Source organism: Biomphalaria glabrata, chromosome 7 (genome assembly GCF_947242115.1).
Source record: "Biomphalaria glabrata chromosome 7, xgBioGlab47.1, whole genome shotgun sequence".
Classification (NCBI taxonomy): Eukaryota; Metazoa; Mollusca; class Gastropoda; family Planorbidae; genus Biomphalaria; species Biomphalaria glabrata.
In genome coordinates this window covers 26,663,275-26,681,450 of record NC_074717.1, presented here as the reverse complement: position 1 = coordinate 26,681,450, position 18,176 = coordinate 26,663,275, and the positions used below count along the sequence as shown (strand labels likewise).

The 18,176-nt window shown below is 35.6% G+C and overlaps 1 protein-coding gene across 6 annotated transcripts in view; it reads right to left on the bottom strand.

Moving 5' to 3' along the window:
- The window catches only part of LOC106051881 (chromodomain-helicase-DNA-binding protein 8-like), a 47,979-nt gene extending 30,133 nt beyond the window's left edge, over positions 1-17,846 (bottom strand). For 4 of the 6 annotated variants that reach the window (XM_056036277.1, XM_056036281.1, XM_056036280.1 and 1 more), the window contains exons 1-4: positions 17,744-17,846; positions 14,275-14,346; positions 13,504-13,706; positions 10,433-12,219 (exon numbers count right to left, since the gene is read on the bottom strand). In XM_056036277.1, coding sequence (XP_055892252.1) covers positions 10,433-12,219; positions 13,504-13,687 — 1,971 coding nt within the window. In that variant the 5' untranslated portion in view covers positions 13,688-13,706; positions 14,275-14,346; positions 17,744-17,846. Of the gene's footprint in view, positions 1-1,349; positions 2,032-10,432; positions 12,220-13,503; positions 13,707-14,274; positions 14,347-17,743 lie in introns of those variants that run through there. The other 2 variants (XM_056036278.1, XM_056036283.1) reach the window with 2 other exon arrangements.
- Positions 17,847-18,176: the final 330 nt, after the last annotated feature.

The following is an 18,176-nucleotide window of genomic DNA, read 5'->3' as shown; positions in this document are numbered from 1 at the left end:
ATTCCAGCAACAAAGACAGGAGACCACAGTAACTTGGTGCCATCAAGATTGGCCTATGTGAGAAATGACACCCACTATCTGAGCTTGCTAAAAACACTACAGCCTCACCACTAAACATATACACCAACATGCATCTATATACTGATTATGCACCAGAACATTTGAACAATTGCGCCAAAGGGAAAGGGATCAAAGATGCCCGATGAGAAAGTGAAAAAATAAATTCACTCAAAGATTGACTAAGATTCAAAAAGTTATACAAGAAAAAAAATGTTACTTCAGAGACACTGCTAGAGAGTAGAATGGGAAGGGGGGCACAAAGGCCAAGATAAACCTAACTAACACATAAACACAACCCAGACTGAGTAGAGCCCCGTGTCATGTCAGTCCCACAGTTGGACCACACGCTGTGAAGTCGATGCACATTATGACTTTGCACTATTACATGTCACAACCTTTAACGTGCTTGTGACAACGTCTGCTGAGGCCCAGGCCATCTGTTGAGTGCGCGAACTCACCATTGCACGATGTGTAACCAGTTCATTTGTAAACAGAGTCATAAAACAACCTAATGTAGACTTGTGGCTAGATGTAGTGAATGCACAGAACTAAACCGATTAGGCTATGAACAGATTACCACAGACGGATAATAACCAACCTGCAACAGTACAACACGTCAAGTAGGAACAATGGCATTACTCAAGTTGTCTCACTTCTTGGCCATCAGCAAATAGTCTACATGACTGGTCTATATTGTACGGAACAATGGCATTACTCAAGTTGTCTCACTTCTTGGCCATCAGCAAATAGTCTACATGACTGGTCTATATTGTACGGAACAATAGCATTACTCAAGTTGTCTCACTTCTTGGCCATCAGCAAATAGTCTACATGACTGGTCTATATTGTACGGAACAATAGCATTACTCAAGTTGTCTCACTTCTTGGCCATCAGCAAATAGTCTACATGACTGGTCTATATTGTCTTTTTTTTTTCTTTGTGTGTGTGTATGTACACACCACACACACAAGATGGCTCTAAATATGAGGTTTGTGGTGGTACTAATTACATACAAGTCTCATCAACAACGACAACACTACCAGACAATGAGGTCAGATCACTGATGCATAAAGGTGAAAAAACAAACTAAAATTGAGTTGACGAGTTTGTCAGTGGGAAATAAAAAGCTAAAGGACTTCTTTTGAAGAGAAATATTTCTCTTATAAATCTGATGTCCAGGTAGACGTGAATTCAAAGATAAAAAGTTGTAATAAATGTTTCTGTATACAGCCAGTTATCTAATGCTCAAATAAAAACAATGTGTCTAGAGTATTAAGGAAAGACTTACCTGAAATATCACCATACTAAGTCGACTCGACGTTTGGTAATTCAACAAAGTCAACTCCAGTGTTAGTTTATTAAGTTCTTTTCTTAGCACTAGTCTTGGCCAGTGAATCAATCATGTACAGTACTCCGTTATAATCTCCAAAATGTGTTTGCTCTTTCTCAAGTAGACAGTGAAAATCACTCAACTCCATAGACCTCAACTATTTGTCCAGTTTTAGATTTGAACATGTCCAGATGGACCCGAGTGTGAATTCTGTCTAGACAAAGAGTTAATGACACACTAAGATCCAACCAGCATGTCAGTACACACATGTCGTGTAGTGGCAGTACACACGTAGACCTACACTTTATCAACAATGACAAGCACACTTGACAAATCAACTTTTTTATTATTGACGGTGCGATCAGATGTACTCGGTATAATTACAGTGCTGGGACGAGACTGCCAAGAGCTAATTTTGAGGTTGTGTTTTAGCGAATAATACCTTCACAGCAGCTTTTGTACAGCCTGCAGTAGATAGGAAATGTGTTATGATTTATTTGTGTACCAGCTGAACGATCAAACGTGTCACGTGTCCACACAAACGTAGAGAGAGAACAAACAAACATGTTTCAAAACGTCACAATTTACCTAGCGTATTTAACAAGCCCAGCTACCACCACCCCTCCCAATTATGAGAAGGTAGATCCCTAAGTTTTCTTATACTATACTTGCAGTGCTCCAGTCAAAAAGACACTGATAAAACATCAAGGCATGTTGTAACAGTAGACGCTTTAGTCAAGAAAGTGATTACTTCGGCCTAAGTATGAGAACAGAGCTGCAGTGCTTAGAACGTTACCGAAAGATCATTTCATCTTGAACATTGATGGAAACTATCAGAACAGCAATGTCTTCGTTGTTCTCAATGTCCAGCCTTACATCTGAGAGCAACTTCGCAGGCGTTGTAGAGAAGAAAACAAAAAGGTTACTGGTTATTCAAATTCTTGAACATAGTATTACAAAGAAAGAAAGAAGTTCCCTAACACGGTGCAAGGAGGCAGAATAAAACTTTTTCGCGTTTCAAATTGACTTCACTTACAGTTTGATGTTGAAATGTGATGATAAAAAGTCATGTAAAAATGATACGCATGTATAACAGAGAGAGAGAGAGAGATGGCATACTTTATGTACAAATAGGAGCAATAAGCATGAAGAGCAGGCGATGGAAGGCAGCACACCAGAATATTGATTGTTTGTAGTCTCTAGTCATTTTATTTCTGGTGGGCAAGAAAAAGCTGGCCTCCAATGTTCACCAACATAGTTCAGGACATTGACGAGTTCATCTTCATACCAAAAAAAAAAAAAGTAACCAAGACAAAGTGGAATCCCAAGTAGACGGACAGTCTGTGAAATGTTTTCAATTTGTTCCAATTAAAACTTTATATTCGAATAAAAAAAAAAGATCCACATACCCAAGCGCATGCGCGACTAGTATCGAGTGACCAAGCTGAACATTTATGCAGAAATAATTTAAACAAAACAACTTTGTGTAGAAACAAAAATCGATACAAGCCGAGTCACAAGAACAAGAACAGTTATATTAATAAGTTGATCGATCCTTTGTGAATATAAAACTGCTCCTACTGTTGGAAACACGCAGACGAACTCAATGGAAACCGAGTCAAACAGGAATGGTACAATGCAACACAGAGGGCAGGTTTTCCAAAGTGGAGTTGAGTCCATTATACAATACAATGAATAGCATGTTCAACATTAAATGGTATACGCTTGCACATGCGGATGGAACAATGAAATAACTCTATAGACTATAATCTTTAGTGAGCTACTATGTCGACTTAACACTAAGTAGTTTTGGAAAATATCTCAAGAAGAAAATTGATAGATTTGAGAAGCAGACTTTCCTGTTCCGCTCCCATTCCTTTGGTCTTCAATACTACTACTAATGAATATTAATAAGAAATAGTTAACCAAACAGAATTGTTTTTATATTCGGTTAACCAAGATTAATCTCACCGGTACCATCAAAGTGAGAATATCACTAAGCCAGACAGTTGCTTACTATTGTGTTGTTTAATTAACTCCAACAGTGCAAGAGTTGAATCGAAAAGATTGTGTTACTACCATTTGATAGATGCGAGCTGTCCTATGTAAATGTATGAATGACATCATTGTGACTGCTACCAGTTTCCAATGCAGGTGTAGAACATAAGCCCTACTGACTGGAACACGCACCTACACACAGGAGAAAACACACGCGCGCTTGTTTCCAGCTCGATCCACTCTTGAAGTTCTTGCAGGAAACAAAAAAAAAAAAAAATCAAGACACAAAAATTGATATGCCGAAGGTTATTGAAACACTTTTTCTTTTTTATTTCTCAAAGAAGAGAGAAGACAAAAGTAAGCGGCGGGTTGTGAGGAGTTTCTGCATCCAATTAGATGCTGGGAGAGAGTTGTATATTCAAACTAAAACACCCATCTCTGGAAACGTGCTCAAGCAGGGATGGGGGCTTCGGAATCAAATCTAAACTCATTAGTTTCTTTATCGATTATTTGTCCTCATGTATGTGGATGCCGCGGCCTAGATAGTTTTTCCCATCACCAGTACTAACACATACACACACACGCGGACACGACACTCTTTGAATTCTGCCATGAGTTTGTCATTTCCCCCCATTTTCCTTCTGTTTTAATTGCTACTGATGTGTGTTTCAGTTCATAGAAAGACGACGGGAGAGAGAGAGAGGGCAACTGACAAAAAGCTATCCTGATGTCCACTAATACTGTACTGCAGTTTTGTGAGATTACAAGTAGATCTGGAAAGAAACGGGAAAATAAAAGGGTCCTGCGAAAGGGAGTCCAGAACAACCCTATTCAAAAACTGTACATATTTAGATTTGGTTGTTTTTTGGAAGTCGAAGCAAGAGTTAAGCAGTTTACTTTCTTCCTACAGAGATCTACACGACTTAAAATAGCCACTAGTAATCAGAGAATATTTTCTGCTGCTTCAAAGCTCATAAACTCCTGACAAGATGTTTAAACAGTTCAAAGAACTATGAAGAGGTGAAGACATCCTTCAACAAAAACAGTTTGTCGTCTTACAGTTGGCGTACCAGTAGAGGTTTGTCTTTCTATGCCATCTGTCTGTCATACATCTAGACTACCAGTAGAGGTTTGTCTTTCTATGCCATCTGTCTGTCATACATCTAGACTACCAGTAGAGGTTTGTCTTTCTATGCCATCTGTCTGTCATACATCTAGACTACCAGTAGAGGTTTGTATTTCTATGCCATCTGTCTGTCATAAATCTAGACTACCAGTGGAGGCATGTCATTCTATGCCATCTGTCTGAAGCTATTCACAGTACAGTCGTTAAGGAATTTTCTACTAGGGTCCCCAAAATAAGACGTGGAAACTATGTTTTAATTTTTTTTATGGCATTTTATTCGGCTACTTCGTAAATTGTATGCTGAACTGAACTTGGCCATCTTGTTATAGACATGGACATATCCAGAGCAAGTGCTTGGGTTACCTCAAAGCCAATATGATGTTTACAATGGCTGCCGGGAATAAATCGATGATGACGATGTGGAGCTGGTAAGGAGATTAAACATTTTTTTATATCTATAGTTTACAGTGCAAGTACCTCTACTACAATACTTACATTTATGACTGCCATACGTCTGGGTACATAAACGCTAGGACTACTATTATTATCGAGACTAAGATGCACGCTATACATGGATCAATACGCTGCAGTGATTTCAGAGCTTTATCAAAACACAAAACATGTGTATAGCCTAGGGCCATTTGAACAAACGATAAATGATTCATTGGCTAATGTCACGCTTACAAACTTGTTCCCGTTACCATCTATCTACTTCTGTCCAGCACTAAAACAAGTAGAAAAGAAGGAAGAAAACAGTACATCAGACTTAACGAGCATCAGTTCACTGAAACCTCTAAGAAACGCTAATGTCCGTGACTCTATGTGCAGAGGTGGCAACACGAAGAATAGGATGCCAGACACGAGGATAGAACTACTATGTAGCCATGTCGAGCTAGGACTAAGAGATGATAAATCAATATTACAACATTCTAGCATCAGTATTCTTCAACTCGAAGATCTTTCTCGTGTACCATCATACCTTAATACATAACAATAACATAAACACAGATGTACCCCCACCGCAACACATTTATGAACACAAAATTGAATATCCGGTAAATGATGGTACACTTTCAAAATATATGATCTACCAATGATATACTGAAGCCTTTTTTTTTTTGCAACTGCATGGAACTTAAACCCGCAGAAGATTTTTTTTTGGAAGGGGGGGGGGGGGAATAAAATGACGTAAGACTTGGAATTTGTTTATTCCGAACTAGTGAAGAGTTTATTTGTTTTCTGTAGACATTTTGAAAAGTGAAACCCAAATGTCGACCCTGATCCATATTACTGTTGAATTATTGAGTTGAAGAGACGTTTGTAAAGTGACTAGTGTTCCCAGTTCTGTAACGATGACCGATCATTCTCTAATGAGACGAACCCACAGCTCACACAGAGGAGTAAGTCGGATCAACACTCACGCAAACGTCACATACGATGTTGCTGTAACATGTTTACCTGAGGATACCACCTTTGCCGGTACGAATATAAATAAATATATTCTCCGCGTCGTTCCAAAAGAAAATGTCGAATCTAACAAACAGCAAGTTGGACGAGGAGTTGAACGTGTGTCACTAATACCTTAGAAAACCAATGACAAGGACATGATTGAACACAGTGTTAAGAAACTTGATGTGGTCAGGCGACAGACTAGCATTATTCATTATTGATGTTTGACATGGAAATCAGACGAACAAAGAAACAGTGCAATAACAGGCTACATTGCGAGGTTTTGGAGATAGATCCTCCAAGGTGAATGTAGGTTTTGTTGCGCGCCAATTTAACGTTTTGAAACGCGAGTATTAGGATACATAACATGTTAGAACATGGCGCATTCACAAAAAGTGGCTTAAGAAAAAAAAAAAAGTCGGGTGGGTGATCAAGTATTAGTTAAAACTTATTCAGGTGTGTCTGTGTGTAAGAGAGGGGGGTGTATAGCTAGAAGTATTAGGCTGCTAGTTGCTAGAAGAATATGTAGAGCACATTGAAAGCGAAGAATGGGAGGGGAGCGAGGAATAAATACAGAGCTCGCCAGACAAAGAATTCAGGCCGGCACGAGGCCACCACTCCCCCGCTACATATTAATATACAAAAGTAAAACGGTAGTGGGCCAGGCAGAAAGGTGGGAGAAATGTGCTCTTTTAATACACACGCTTCAATATAGGGCATACATCTCGAAACCAGGCCGTGGGTCAGACCTTGTCAATTCTTCGTTGTTGTGTTTTTGTTTTGTTTTTATTTCTCATAATAATTGTATTGTTCTCTTCCCTCTCTCCTCCATTCAAGGTAAGCTCTTTACACCCCCCCCCAACTTCTTACATCGTGGTGACTCACAAAGGCAATGATATAGGCAAACACAATGCTTAACCTCGCCCCATTTTATTAAGACGAAATTTTAAAAGAAAAATGTAATGATAGAAGTTCAAATCTTTGCATTCATTCGTACGTTTTTTTTTTTTTTTTTTTTTGTTTGAATAAATGGAAAAACGTTTTCTGCACGAAAAGTGTTTAAACTTTGAACTCAATGGTGACACAATTTGACAGACTTATCACCAGACGTGGGAGAGTGCGGAAATCAACAACGTTTGTACCGGGGGAGGGGCAAATAAAACATCTGAAACATGACCCTAACGGAGACAGGACATTTTGATGTACGTTGTAACGAGACCACAGACCTGATCAATGCATACGAAAATATCACTCCACGATGACATCATAGGGTAGACTTCAGAATGCTAGACGTTAAAACGAAGCACAAGGTACCCGACATTGCGTTAGAAAATCACAATCAAGCAAAGAACACTGTAGTGTGGTGTCCAGTTTGACCAGCAGATGAAGAGATTTATTTTACATAGACCAGACCATATCCGACATTTCAAGATTACCAAATAGCACGGTTGTGCAAAAAAAAAAATATTAAAAAAAAAAAACAGCTATTCACGTCGAAATGTGTATGAATATTAAATACAAGAACAAAAACTGTAGCTCACACAATCACTTGCACAACCATTCCTCGCTCAGTTCAATCACAGTCCAACAGCATCACTCAACAACACAACACTCTTGTTGGATAGTTCGCCTTGTCAGATTGTACTTAAATAAAAAAAAAAGTTTTAATTTTACACTGTAAAGTGTGTAACTACCAACTGTGTCTTAGACCGGTGGTAGGCTGGTGGGGAGGGGCGAGGCTTCACCAATGTTACGATATGGGGGCGAATGAGGGGTATTAAGGAATATCTTCAGCGCACCTGTCCTTTTTTTTTTATTTTGTTTATACCAAAAGACCTTACCAGCCCCCGACTCAAGGAACAAAGAGTGACATTGGGTTAAAAAATGAAGCAACGCGTGCTGAGAGCGCGCGCGCACTGAAGTGCTCACCAGCTCACGACGTCACACTTCCCCACCACCGCGCCCCAGACCTGCTACTATTTTTTTTTTTACTTTTTTTTTATTTGGCTAAGGTCATAATATCTCTACAAGCTCTGTCTGCTATAGTTGTACCTTCAAACACACATACGTAAATATTTCTGCTAGAGGGGTAGGTGGCTGGTTTGAAGAGAAAGGAGCGTACTCTGCAATATAGCATCACAAATAAATCCAGCGCATTATTTCCAGTGATTCATTTCCACACAACGTTTCTATGCATTAACTGTGGCACTGCCGGGGACACCTAGAGACACTACATCAATGAATTGAGTCAAACAACAGAGGCGTGGGGAAAGACAATTGAAATGAAAGTTGCCTTGAGATCCTTACTGGATACACCAAAGTCAAGAAGTGAGAAAAGTCCCATGCAACTAAGGGGACGTAAGAGAAGCTCGGTGGATGACACTTGATGGCCAGACGTTGAGCCAGAATTGACAGGGTGCACCGATTTGACCCTTACACACACACACACACACACACACATTTTCAAGTCACATCGGTCAACTAGCTGTATATTACATTACGATGCATGATCCCAACTTCCTCATTAAGAAATGTGTTTCCTCTACAACTTACAAGTCAATTTTAAAAAATGGGGTGGGGGGAGGGTTAATTACATGTGCTTATTCTTTTTTTTTTTTAGACTTCAGCTCGTCATTACTGACACTTCACAAAAGCTGCCATGATATTGCTTCATTCATTCTTCTTGTCAGCGTTTAGATAATTGCAAGGGACATAATTCACAATTTATGCAGATAATGTTCTAGTTATGATTAGTAACTCTTGCTCAGCTGAAATGTAAATAAGTTAAGACCTTTTTTGTACGTATACATGTAGAAACTAAGCATGTGTTAACTGTAATGAGCAATAATGCACTCAGCAGCTTTGAAAACAGGCACAAAGCAAATTTAAAATATAACACTACATTTAGACATTTGTAACAGCACAAAAATAAATAATAATAATAACATGGTGCAATGTGTAACTGATTAGTACAATATTTTTGGGGAAAAAATGGTGCAAGGAATAATTTTCATTCAAATTTTAAACCAAAGTTGATGAGTAGATAAATCTGGTACATTTAATGAGCGTATCAATAGTTGTCAATAATAATTTACAATCTTAATCATGTTACTTTCATTTGACTATTAAAAAGATCAGCATTGTAAAAAGACAAAAGTAACACAATTGATAAATGCTGAAATTTTAACAAGCTTGAAATAGTTTGAAAAGGTTGTTTCTAAAATCCTAAAAAGCTAAATATTGATAATGGAAATAAAACAAATAAATGGAAGCTTGTAAGAACTGATCTGACATTATTTATATAACATTTCTAAACATATACAAGACTTTGTGTAGTGAGATGTCTTTTAATTTCACACACACACAATTTCATTTCTGAATCATATAAAGTGCAGAACAATTATCTCCAAATTTAGTTTACTGTATCAAATCTCATTTACTTTGAAAAATCTGATGTCTAAAGCAACTTTGAGTTAATTTTACATGCAATATAACAATTTTTAATCTTGTGTGTTACATTTATGTATTGCCTGATTTGTATGATTGTGTAGCATATCTCTATTAGATACTGTTTGATTTTTCTTTAAAATCTCTGTATAGATGACTTCCCCAAACACAGACATCCTTTTTTTCTGACATTATATACAAAATATAAATAAAGATCTAAAGAATAAAGGTTACAAGTCTGCTGTAGTGATATTCTCAAAATAATTGTTTTGACCTAAGATGTGCATATACTAGATAAAATTATGGATTATTTGTTCTCCTTTACTACAAAAATTATAGTTGTTTTTTTAAACAATCTTTTGTTTGACTATTTTTTGTTGTTAATTATTTTTCACTATTCACTACTTAGTAATAGAATATGTGTAATGAACAGAGTAATGTAGCTTGTTACTGAACATTGTTTATTTTAAATAACCTAATCTGGCGATAATTCTATTCATCCAACTATCTAAATTATAATTAATTTATTGGCACACTTTTTTAGATCATGTACCTAAGCAGGGTATTTTCATTTTATGCTAGACTCCAATACCTTAAAATTACTGAGAGAATATGGTCTCATGCCCTCAAGAACCAAAATTTCAAAGCCCTCAGCATTCTGCATGACACAAGTAGTAATCACAGTATTACAGCTGTCAAGATATATTTACATTTATATGTATTGATATTTAAATTTTGCTTCTTAATTATTATAAAAACTGTGCTTTAATAAACTTGAGATAATTATTTTTTTTATTTTTTTTAAATATTGGCAGGAACTATTAATAAATTATTTCAGTTTCATGCTTTCCATGACTTAAGTTCTATGTAAGTTTGGTTTTTAGAGGTGAAAGAAAATGACTGACATTTCTTTTAATAAAGAAAGATTGGCATTTTTTTAAATAAGCCACTGCAAACTTGAAAATAATTGTTGAATTTACACTATATTAACATAAAATGCAAAATAGAATCAAAGGCTTACTTGAAATGGTTGAACTTTCTGAGGAGAAGGAACAGATCTATTGCTGACTGGTCCAGTTAACTGACTAGGAACTTTCTGCTGGAGAATTGGCTGAGAATTCATGCTTGATGGCTGTATGTTTGATGTAGCTCCTCTAATAGGTCTGATTTGTATTTGTGGCACCTGCCCTATTTGTTGCTGAGGTTGGGGAATTATTTGTGTTATGTGCTGTGGGATTATCTTTCCACCTGGCATGCGGGATGGTTGGATTGGCTGGTGATGCTGTTGGGGCTGCATATGCATTTGGTATTGAGAGCGACACAATCTTAGCCGTTCCTGAACCTCCAGCATCTGTTGCTGAGTATGAGGCATTGACACCAGTTGCTGCATCTGCTGTTCAAGTCTCTGAATTTCCAAAGCCATTTGATTTTGGGGTAGCATGGATTGATTGGGGCTCAATGGCCCAGCAGCATTTTGCATCATGGGATTCTGGCCTTGGTAGTTCCCTAAGTTGTTTGAATTCTGCATAGGAATTTGTCCTTGAATATTCATTTGAATTTGTGGGCCAGCAACAGACTGTACATTTCCTCCTTGAGGCATTGTGACTGTTGAGCACACTGTTGTGGTAGGGAAATTGGTAGAGCTGTAAATGGGCCCTTGTTGGCTTGCACATTGCATGTTGGAATTGCCAGTTGGAGAGGAGGAATTAGGCTGCATCAGCTGTTGATAGGGGTTGGTTCCTGCTAGGTTGGGAGAAACAAGCTGCTCCAGCTGTTGCAGACTTGTCTGCCCATAGTTTCCCTGAGTGCTGCTGTTGTGGTTGGGTGTCATTGACTGAGGAGGGGGGGTTGGTCTAGGAGAAGGTGTTGAACTGTTTGGGCGGGGCTGGGATATTGTCTGATAAGGTGGGCCATAACTAGGTGCTGCATTCTGATTGGTGTAATGAGACAAGGCACCTCCTCCTTCTGGCCTTAATTGTTGATTGCTAGTATACTGAGGATAATGCTGGCCCATATTGCTAGAGTTCATTTGGTTAGGCACATGGGTTGGCATTATGTCTCCAGAGTACTGTGATGTAACAGGGCCAGATATGACTTGATTCATTGGAGAGTTGTAATTTCCTTGCATCATGGTGCTATGCTGAGATGCTGGAGATACTTGGTGTGAAGGGTAATTTGGGTGAGAAGCTCTTACTGATATAGATCCCATCATATTCATGTTGCCTTGGGAACTAGCCATTCCTCCCTGCATAGGGTTAGACTGGATGATATACGAGGAATTTGAAGCTGCCATTTTATTATTGGGGTTGTACTGATTTATTTGAGACATTTGTTGAGAATGGAAGCCTTGATTTATATAGGGGGACATCTGAGTTTGTGGGGCATTGGGAGCCATAAATTGGGAGAGGGGATGCGACTGTGTTTGCTGATTGGGGCTGGGTTGAGACTGGTTCCAACCTGAATTAGGAGACATCATTGGGGTCATTTGTGGAATGGGTTGTTGCTGAGCATGACTATGTGGACCAATATTATATCCAGTGTATCCAGCTTGCTGTTGTATCATTCCACCAGGCAAGTTTGGGCTGAAGGGGCCTTGCTGCTGCTGACTTCCCATCATGATACCTTGACTGTGACCAATCTTGGGCATAGGGTTTGAGAACTGGACATACTGATCTCCCCCATACTGCTGATGTGTCATCAAGTTAGGCTGTGAGCATTGCAAGTTATACCCAGAAACATCTTGCCCCATATTAGAAGCATAATTGCCAGACATGTTAGAAGCTAGACCTTGGCTACCAATCATCATACCTAAAAAAAAAAAATGATAAGTTTTAATGATCATAACTCTCAAAGCTATATATAATGTTTTTAAAAGCCAGACAACAAAATATAGCAATTTAATAAAAAATTTGTTTAACTCAATAGCTTCGGCCTGAAAAAGTACCCTCATCATCGTAAGCTAAGAAAGGTAGCTCTGAATAAAAATAATACAAATATAGAATAATGCTAAAAAATAAACAAACAAGTTTAATAAAAATAGACAAATTAAAATATACTTTTAATACTTTTAGAATATAAACAAGCTTCAAAAATACTCAATTTCCAAGGTAGGCATTATACACTATGGTATGACACTTTCTTTTAAAAAATTCTCAGAAAAAAAATTCTGAAAAAGCTAAACACATATCTGGTTTTTACTATTATAAAAAAATATCTCTTCTCTGTGAGCTTTTCTTATATGAAAGAAACTGCTACTAGTGTCCTAAAGCATTATGAGTCTACTTAGTATGTATTGTAAGAGTTAAGTTAGTATATTTTGTAAATGTTGACAACTTTGATTCTTTTGTGTTTTGAAATTATTTTGGACTTGTCGATGGTCCTAGGTTCATACCCTTCCCACTGCTTTCCCCGGTTTTCCTAAGAAGTAAATTATCTTCAACTTTGAATGAACATCCGAAACATAAAACATTTTTAAAAGAAACATACTATATGATTTTCAAATTATTAAATTTGAATAGCTAATTTAATTTATATAGCATAACTCAGCCATCTAAATTTCATAATTAGGGGTAATTTTTGCATAACAAAAAAAAACAATAATTGATTTCGTAACTGGTGCTTATTACTAAAAATTGTTAAAAATATTTTTAATAATCTGACAAAACATCTGACAACCAAATGCAGCACCTGGCCTTCTATAGTGTGGCTGAGATATTAAGCCAGGTGAAACTGCTTCTACAGACAGGTGAAAGGGCAAAGATGAATACCTGGCCCCTCTAAAACCATGAGCAGATAACACTATAAATTTAGGAGAGGGTCTTCTGATTTCAAACCTCCACTGCCTTCCAGTGCTAAGGCTTCAATAGTGAACCTCAAAGAATGAACTCTTTAGGACCATCAACTAAGGTATCCACTCAGACAGCTCCTGTAACTGAATTGATGCCAAATTTTTGCATAGCATTTCTTTGGATCACATCTGCAAGTTAAGAGAGGGATCACGATGCATGGGCAGCCTACAGTCCCATTACCTGAAGCCAAGAAATAAGTTCTTGAGGAAGCTATACATATCTAATTACTAATTGAGTTTCCTACCTTGTTGTGACTGTCCACTTTGCTGCAGGTGTTGTGTCCCAGGCATCCCAGAATTAGAACCTCCCATCAAACTGCCACCTCCCATACCAGTGGTTGGACCAAGGTCATTGGAGCCTGTAGCAGCTAACTCATCTAGAAAATTAGTCTCTCCATCGAAGAGCCCCAGAATTGGCTCATCAGCCATTATTAGGCCTGGTGTTTACCTAAATTATAAAGCAAAAAGCATATCATAATAAAAAGCATTTTGCTTAAGTAAAATATTTTAGAAAGAATTATAAAAGAGAAATTTTTTAATTTTTTTGTTTACTTTCTAGCAGATATCAATCCTAAAAAAACTAGACACTAAGTCAAAATGTAAGTTTTTTTATATTTTTTAGCAACTACATTTAGAATTATTTTGTTTTCATATTACATCTCTAGATTCTCAGGTTATGAGCTTTATTTTATTAATAAATTTTAATAGATCCCTCTTAATCAACAATTTAGTACACAAATGTCAGTCCTTGTAGCATTGTGTTTTAAAAACTTTATCAAAGTATTAATAGGTACAGTCACATATATTTTTTTTTAAATAGATACATACATACATATATATATATATATACACATACATAACATTGGAAAAGGAAAACTGTGTTTTTTTTTCAATATATTTGTCAGAAGGCAAATTTAAGTCAAAACAAAACCAAAAAAAAGAAATTATTATGAAATAATTAAAGAAAGTTTCAAAATAACTTAATGGTAAAGATATAAAAACATAAGGTTACCTACCAAAAAACAGTAGGCCTCAATATACTACCGCTGCATCATCAGAAGATACTACCAAAATAAGGTACTTTGTACCTACAGATAATAAATAAATAAGAAATTATACTATACACAATATTTTTTTCAAATGTTTCCCTAAGGCTTAAAAATATCACATTTTATATTATATACAAACACACATTTAAATCACATTCTCAACAATGATCATAAATTGACCAATAAGAGACCATTATTATCACTAACCAACTTTGTAGGGAAAAAATGGTAGGTAATCTTTTTTTTTTACTTGGCTTAGCAGTAAAGGGCCCAGGTTCAAATCTTGGTGATTTTTTAATTTCCCCAAACTACCAAACTAATAGGTATCTGACCTTAGTTTGGAAAAAATAAAATTATTTACATCATCTGCCTTACACAGAACTAGGTCAGGAAGGAGTGCTTCAACTTTTGACTTACTTTTATAAACAAAATTAAAAATTCTGTAAATTGAAATTATAAGTTGCACCAAAATTAATATCACAATGAAGACAATAGTAAAATTTTATCTATTTTTTTTTTTTTTTAAAAAAAGCTCAAAAAGCATATAGCATAACCCTAACTACTGGATTGAACCTATTTTGATCATGAAAACAGCCAATAAAGGGGAAGGTAAAATTGTGACATAAAAAAATAGAGCACAGAGATGGGGCATTAAAAAATTGTAGAGAATTGATTTTTTTTTTTTTACAATAATAACCTATATACAAAGGTTAACAAGGAGAAAATAGATCTCTCTTTAATAGGCAGTAAATATTTTGTCATAGTTTGACTTCTCTGAAAAGTAAAATGAACATTCATTGCTTACTAGGTGCACATTTTTGTTTATATTAACTAATGTAAAATTCAAGATATATAGATCTGGATTCTAAAGTCTAGAGCTAGTCATATTCATAGACATTGATATGATAAAATCCAATAAGACATTGAAATTATTAAAGGGAAACTTTAATGTTCTTTTAAATTTGAGTGTCATACTTAAATTCTGTGTAAATGCCATTTTTTAGTTACATGTTTACAACAATGTATATAAATATTTCAAAAATTAGACAGTAAAACTGTAAATATCTCATAAAAATGGGATAATATGAGATTTTGTTTTTAGGGATTGTCTATGTCACTCCCCTCAACAATACTGAAAGAGGATCTAGATCTAACAAAATGCAATGCTTCATTTTACAGTAGCTGTTAGGCCTAGTATTGGTTCAGTCCAACAGCTATGATAGTCACTGATACAGATCTAAAAGTATTAGGATAACTAACTCAAGAAAAAATAACATATGTAACATTTTCATCTACACTCCTTCCTGCCCAAAAAAGTAAAATAGACTGTCTTTCCAACTGATTCTAACAAACTCGTCAGTTTAGACCTAGCCTAATTCTGAACATGTATTTCATCATGTCATAATGGTCATATATTTTTCCTTGCCCATTATGCAAGAGATGATGAGTGGTACCCGAGAAAATAACACACTGACATGGTTAGTCATGCATGTAGATCTACCCTAGTTACACAGATCAAATTTTTCTTAAACATTTTTTTCTTTACTTACTAGATCTATATCTGCACTGACCTAGAACTATTTAATTTTCAACATTTCCGTTATTTGAGAACAAAGAAAATCCACTGCCAAGGACAGACATAAACGACGAAAAGAGAATCAAAATTGACCATCACTGGACAATGGTTAAGTCTGCGCTGAATGTGACAATATATATATATACTATACATCCTATATTATTGTGTGCAACAACATTTATAAGACACATAGATATATGGTGCCAAAGCATGTAATAGATACTACATACTAGACACTAGTCTGTAGTACTGAGATCTAGGCCTAGATGTACAATCACATAGATGTACTCAGAGCATACGATTAAGATAACCAACTCAAGGGGAAAAAAAACTAGCAATTTCATTCACATCCCTCTCTGCCCAAAAAGTAAATAGGCATCAAGTCCAACTGGTGTTAACAAGCTGGTCAGATATACGTAGAACTTTAGGTAAAAATCTGATAGTTTTGGATGCAAAGCAAAATTTAAAAAATAAAAAATCAATTACTAGATTCTAGATCTAGATCTAAGTCTAAAGTTATTATTGAAAATAAAATGAAAGAATAATATATTCCTTATCTGTAAATGAAACACATATCAAACATGTCCAACCATCAGAGTTTCCCTTTAAATAATGATCCCCTAAGTTTTTTCTACCATTCATTCCCAAGAACAAACAGCTGAAAGCTATTCAGTTTCTATTTAGTTACAAGCAGAAATAGATGTTTAGATGTGATGTTCTTGGCAAAAATAATTGATTTATAAATAATGTATTAACCTAGATCTACATTAAAATCTATATCTATTCCTATTCTATATTTATAGATTAATCATTATAGATCTACATCAGTGACAACTTAGATCTAGATTCTTACTATTTAAAATATTATATATATATAATAATAATATAATCTAGTCTTACATTAGACATGAATTTCAGTGAATATATAACCTAGATTGTCACTAGTAGATCTATGTCACTATAGACTATAGACATTATGATTATAGTCTAGATTAGAAATTTAGATTGATTAGATCTAGAGTCTATATAGATCTAATCAATTCTATATAGATCTAGATTCTAGAACTAAATCTAGCTACAGCCTACAGACTGTCACTATATACATACAATGATTAGTAGATACATCAATTATGATCAATACAGTACAGTGAATACACATGTCACATGTCTATTATTACTATTTTACTATTATTAGACATCTTATATCTCTACTAACTATATAATATATATTACAGTACTACTGTCTCTACTAGACTAGATAGGACTGATAGGTCTAGAGTTAGAGTCTAGATCTAGATTATTAATAGTACTAATAATACTTATAATTCAAACATTACAATACAGTACAGTTGAATACAGTCTCTGTTGTTGTTTTTTTTTAAATCGACGATACTACTACTTGAAATAACTAGATCTAGAATCTACTGATAGGACTCATTCTCCTGAGTCCAGAGACAGTCCAGAGCAAAGGCAGTGCAGAGGTATGTTTACATGCCAACCGCTATAAGTCATGTAATAAACACGTGCAGAAATAACAAGCCTTTGACATTGGTAGCTTTTTATTCTCATTGCTTACGACTAATGACTGAAAATCGATTTGCACATGCACACATCTACATAATATTAAAACCTTTGTTTTCTATTACCCTTACCAAACAAAGGCAATGTTGCGTTTGAACGCCATTTCTATTCAACTTTCGAAGATTTTTTTCCCTTAGCCTTACTAGAACTAGATGTGAAAACCAATCAGGAGTGAAATTTGATTCAGTACGGTCAGAAAGTACACAATCCTGATAGGACAAAAGTATGAATTAAAATGTAAGTTAAACAATAATATTTTCATAAAATATGTAAATTTACCTTACAAATGTTCCGAGAAATACGAAAATTATGATTTGATGATTTTGACGTCTAGGGCCTCTCAAACCTTTCATTTATGAATCCTACGCGATTCAAAGTAAACTTATCTATGATTGGGTAGTCTAAATATAGTAACGGATTATTTTACTTTCTTTAAATTATTTTAAATGGCTAATACATGAAAAAATAATAATGATTCAATGTTTAAATTGTATATGAATACATTATATTTAATTTTCTAACTCACTACGCGTTGAAATGTGATATAAATTGTTGTTTGTGTAATTTATTGCACACATAAGTCCAGTGGAATAAGTAGCCAATCAAAATTTTTGAAAGATAGCGCTACAGCGATTTTTTTCCCTGACCTGAACTCTGGTTCGACCAATAAAAAGGTGTGAATATATCTAGGGCCCGGATGGAGGGACTAAAT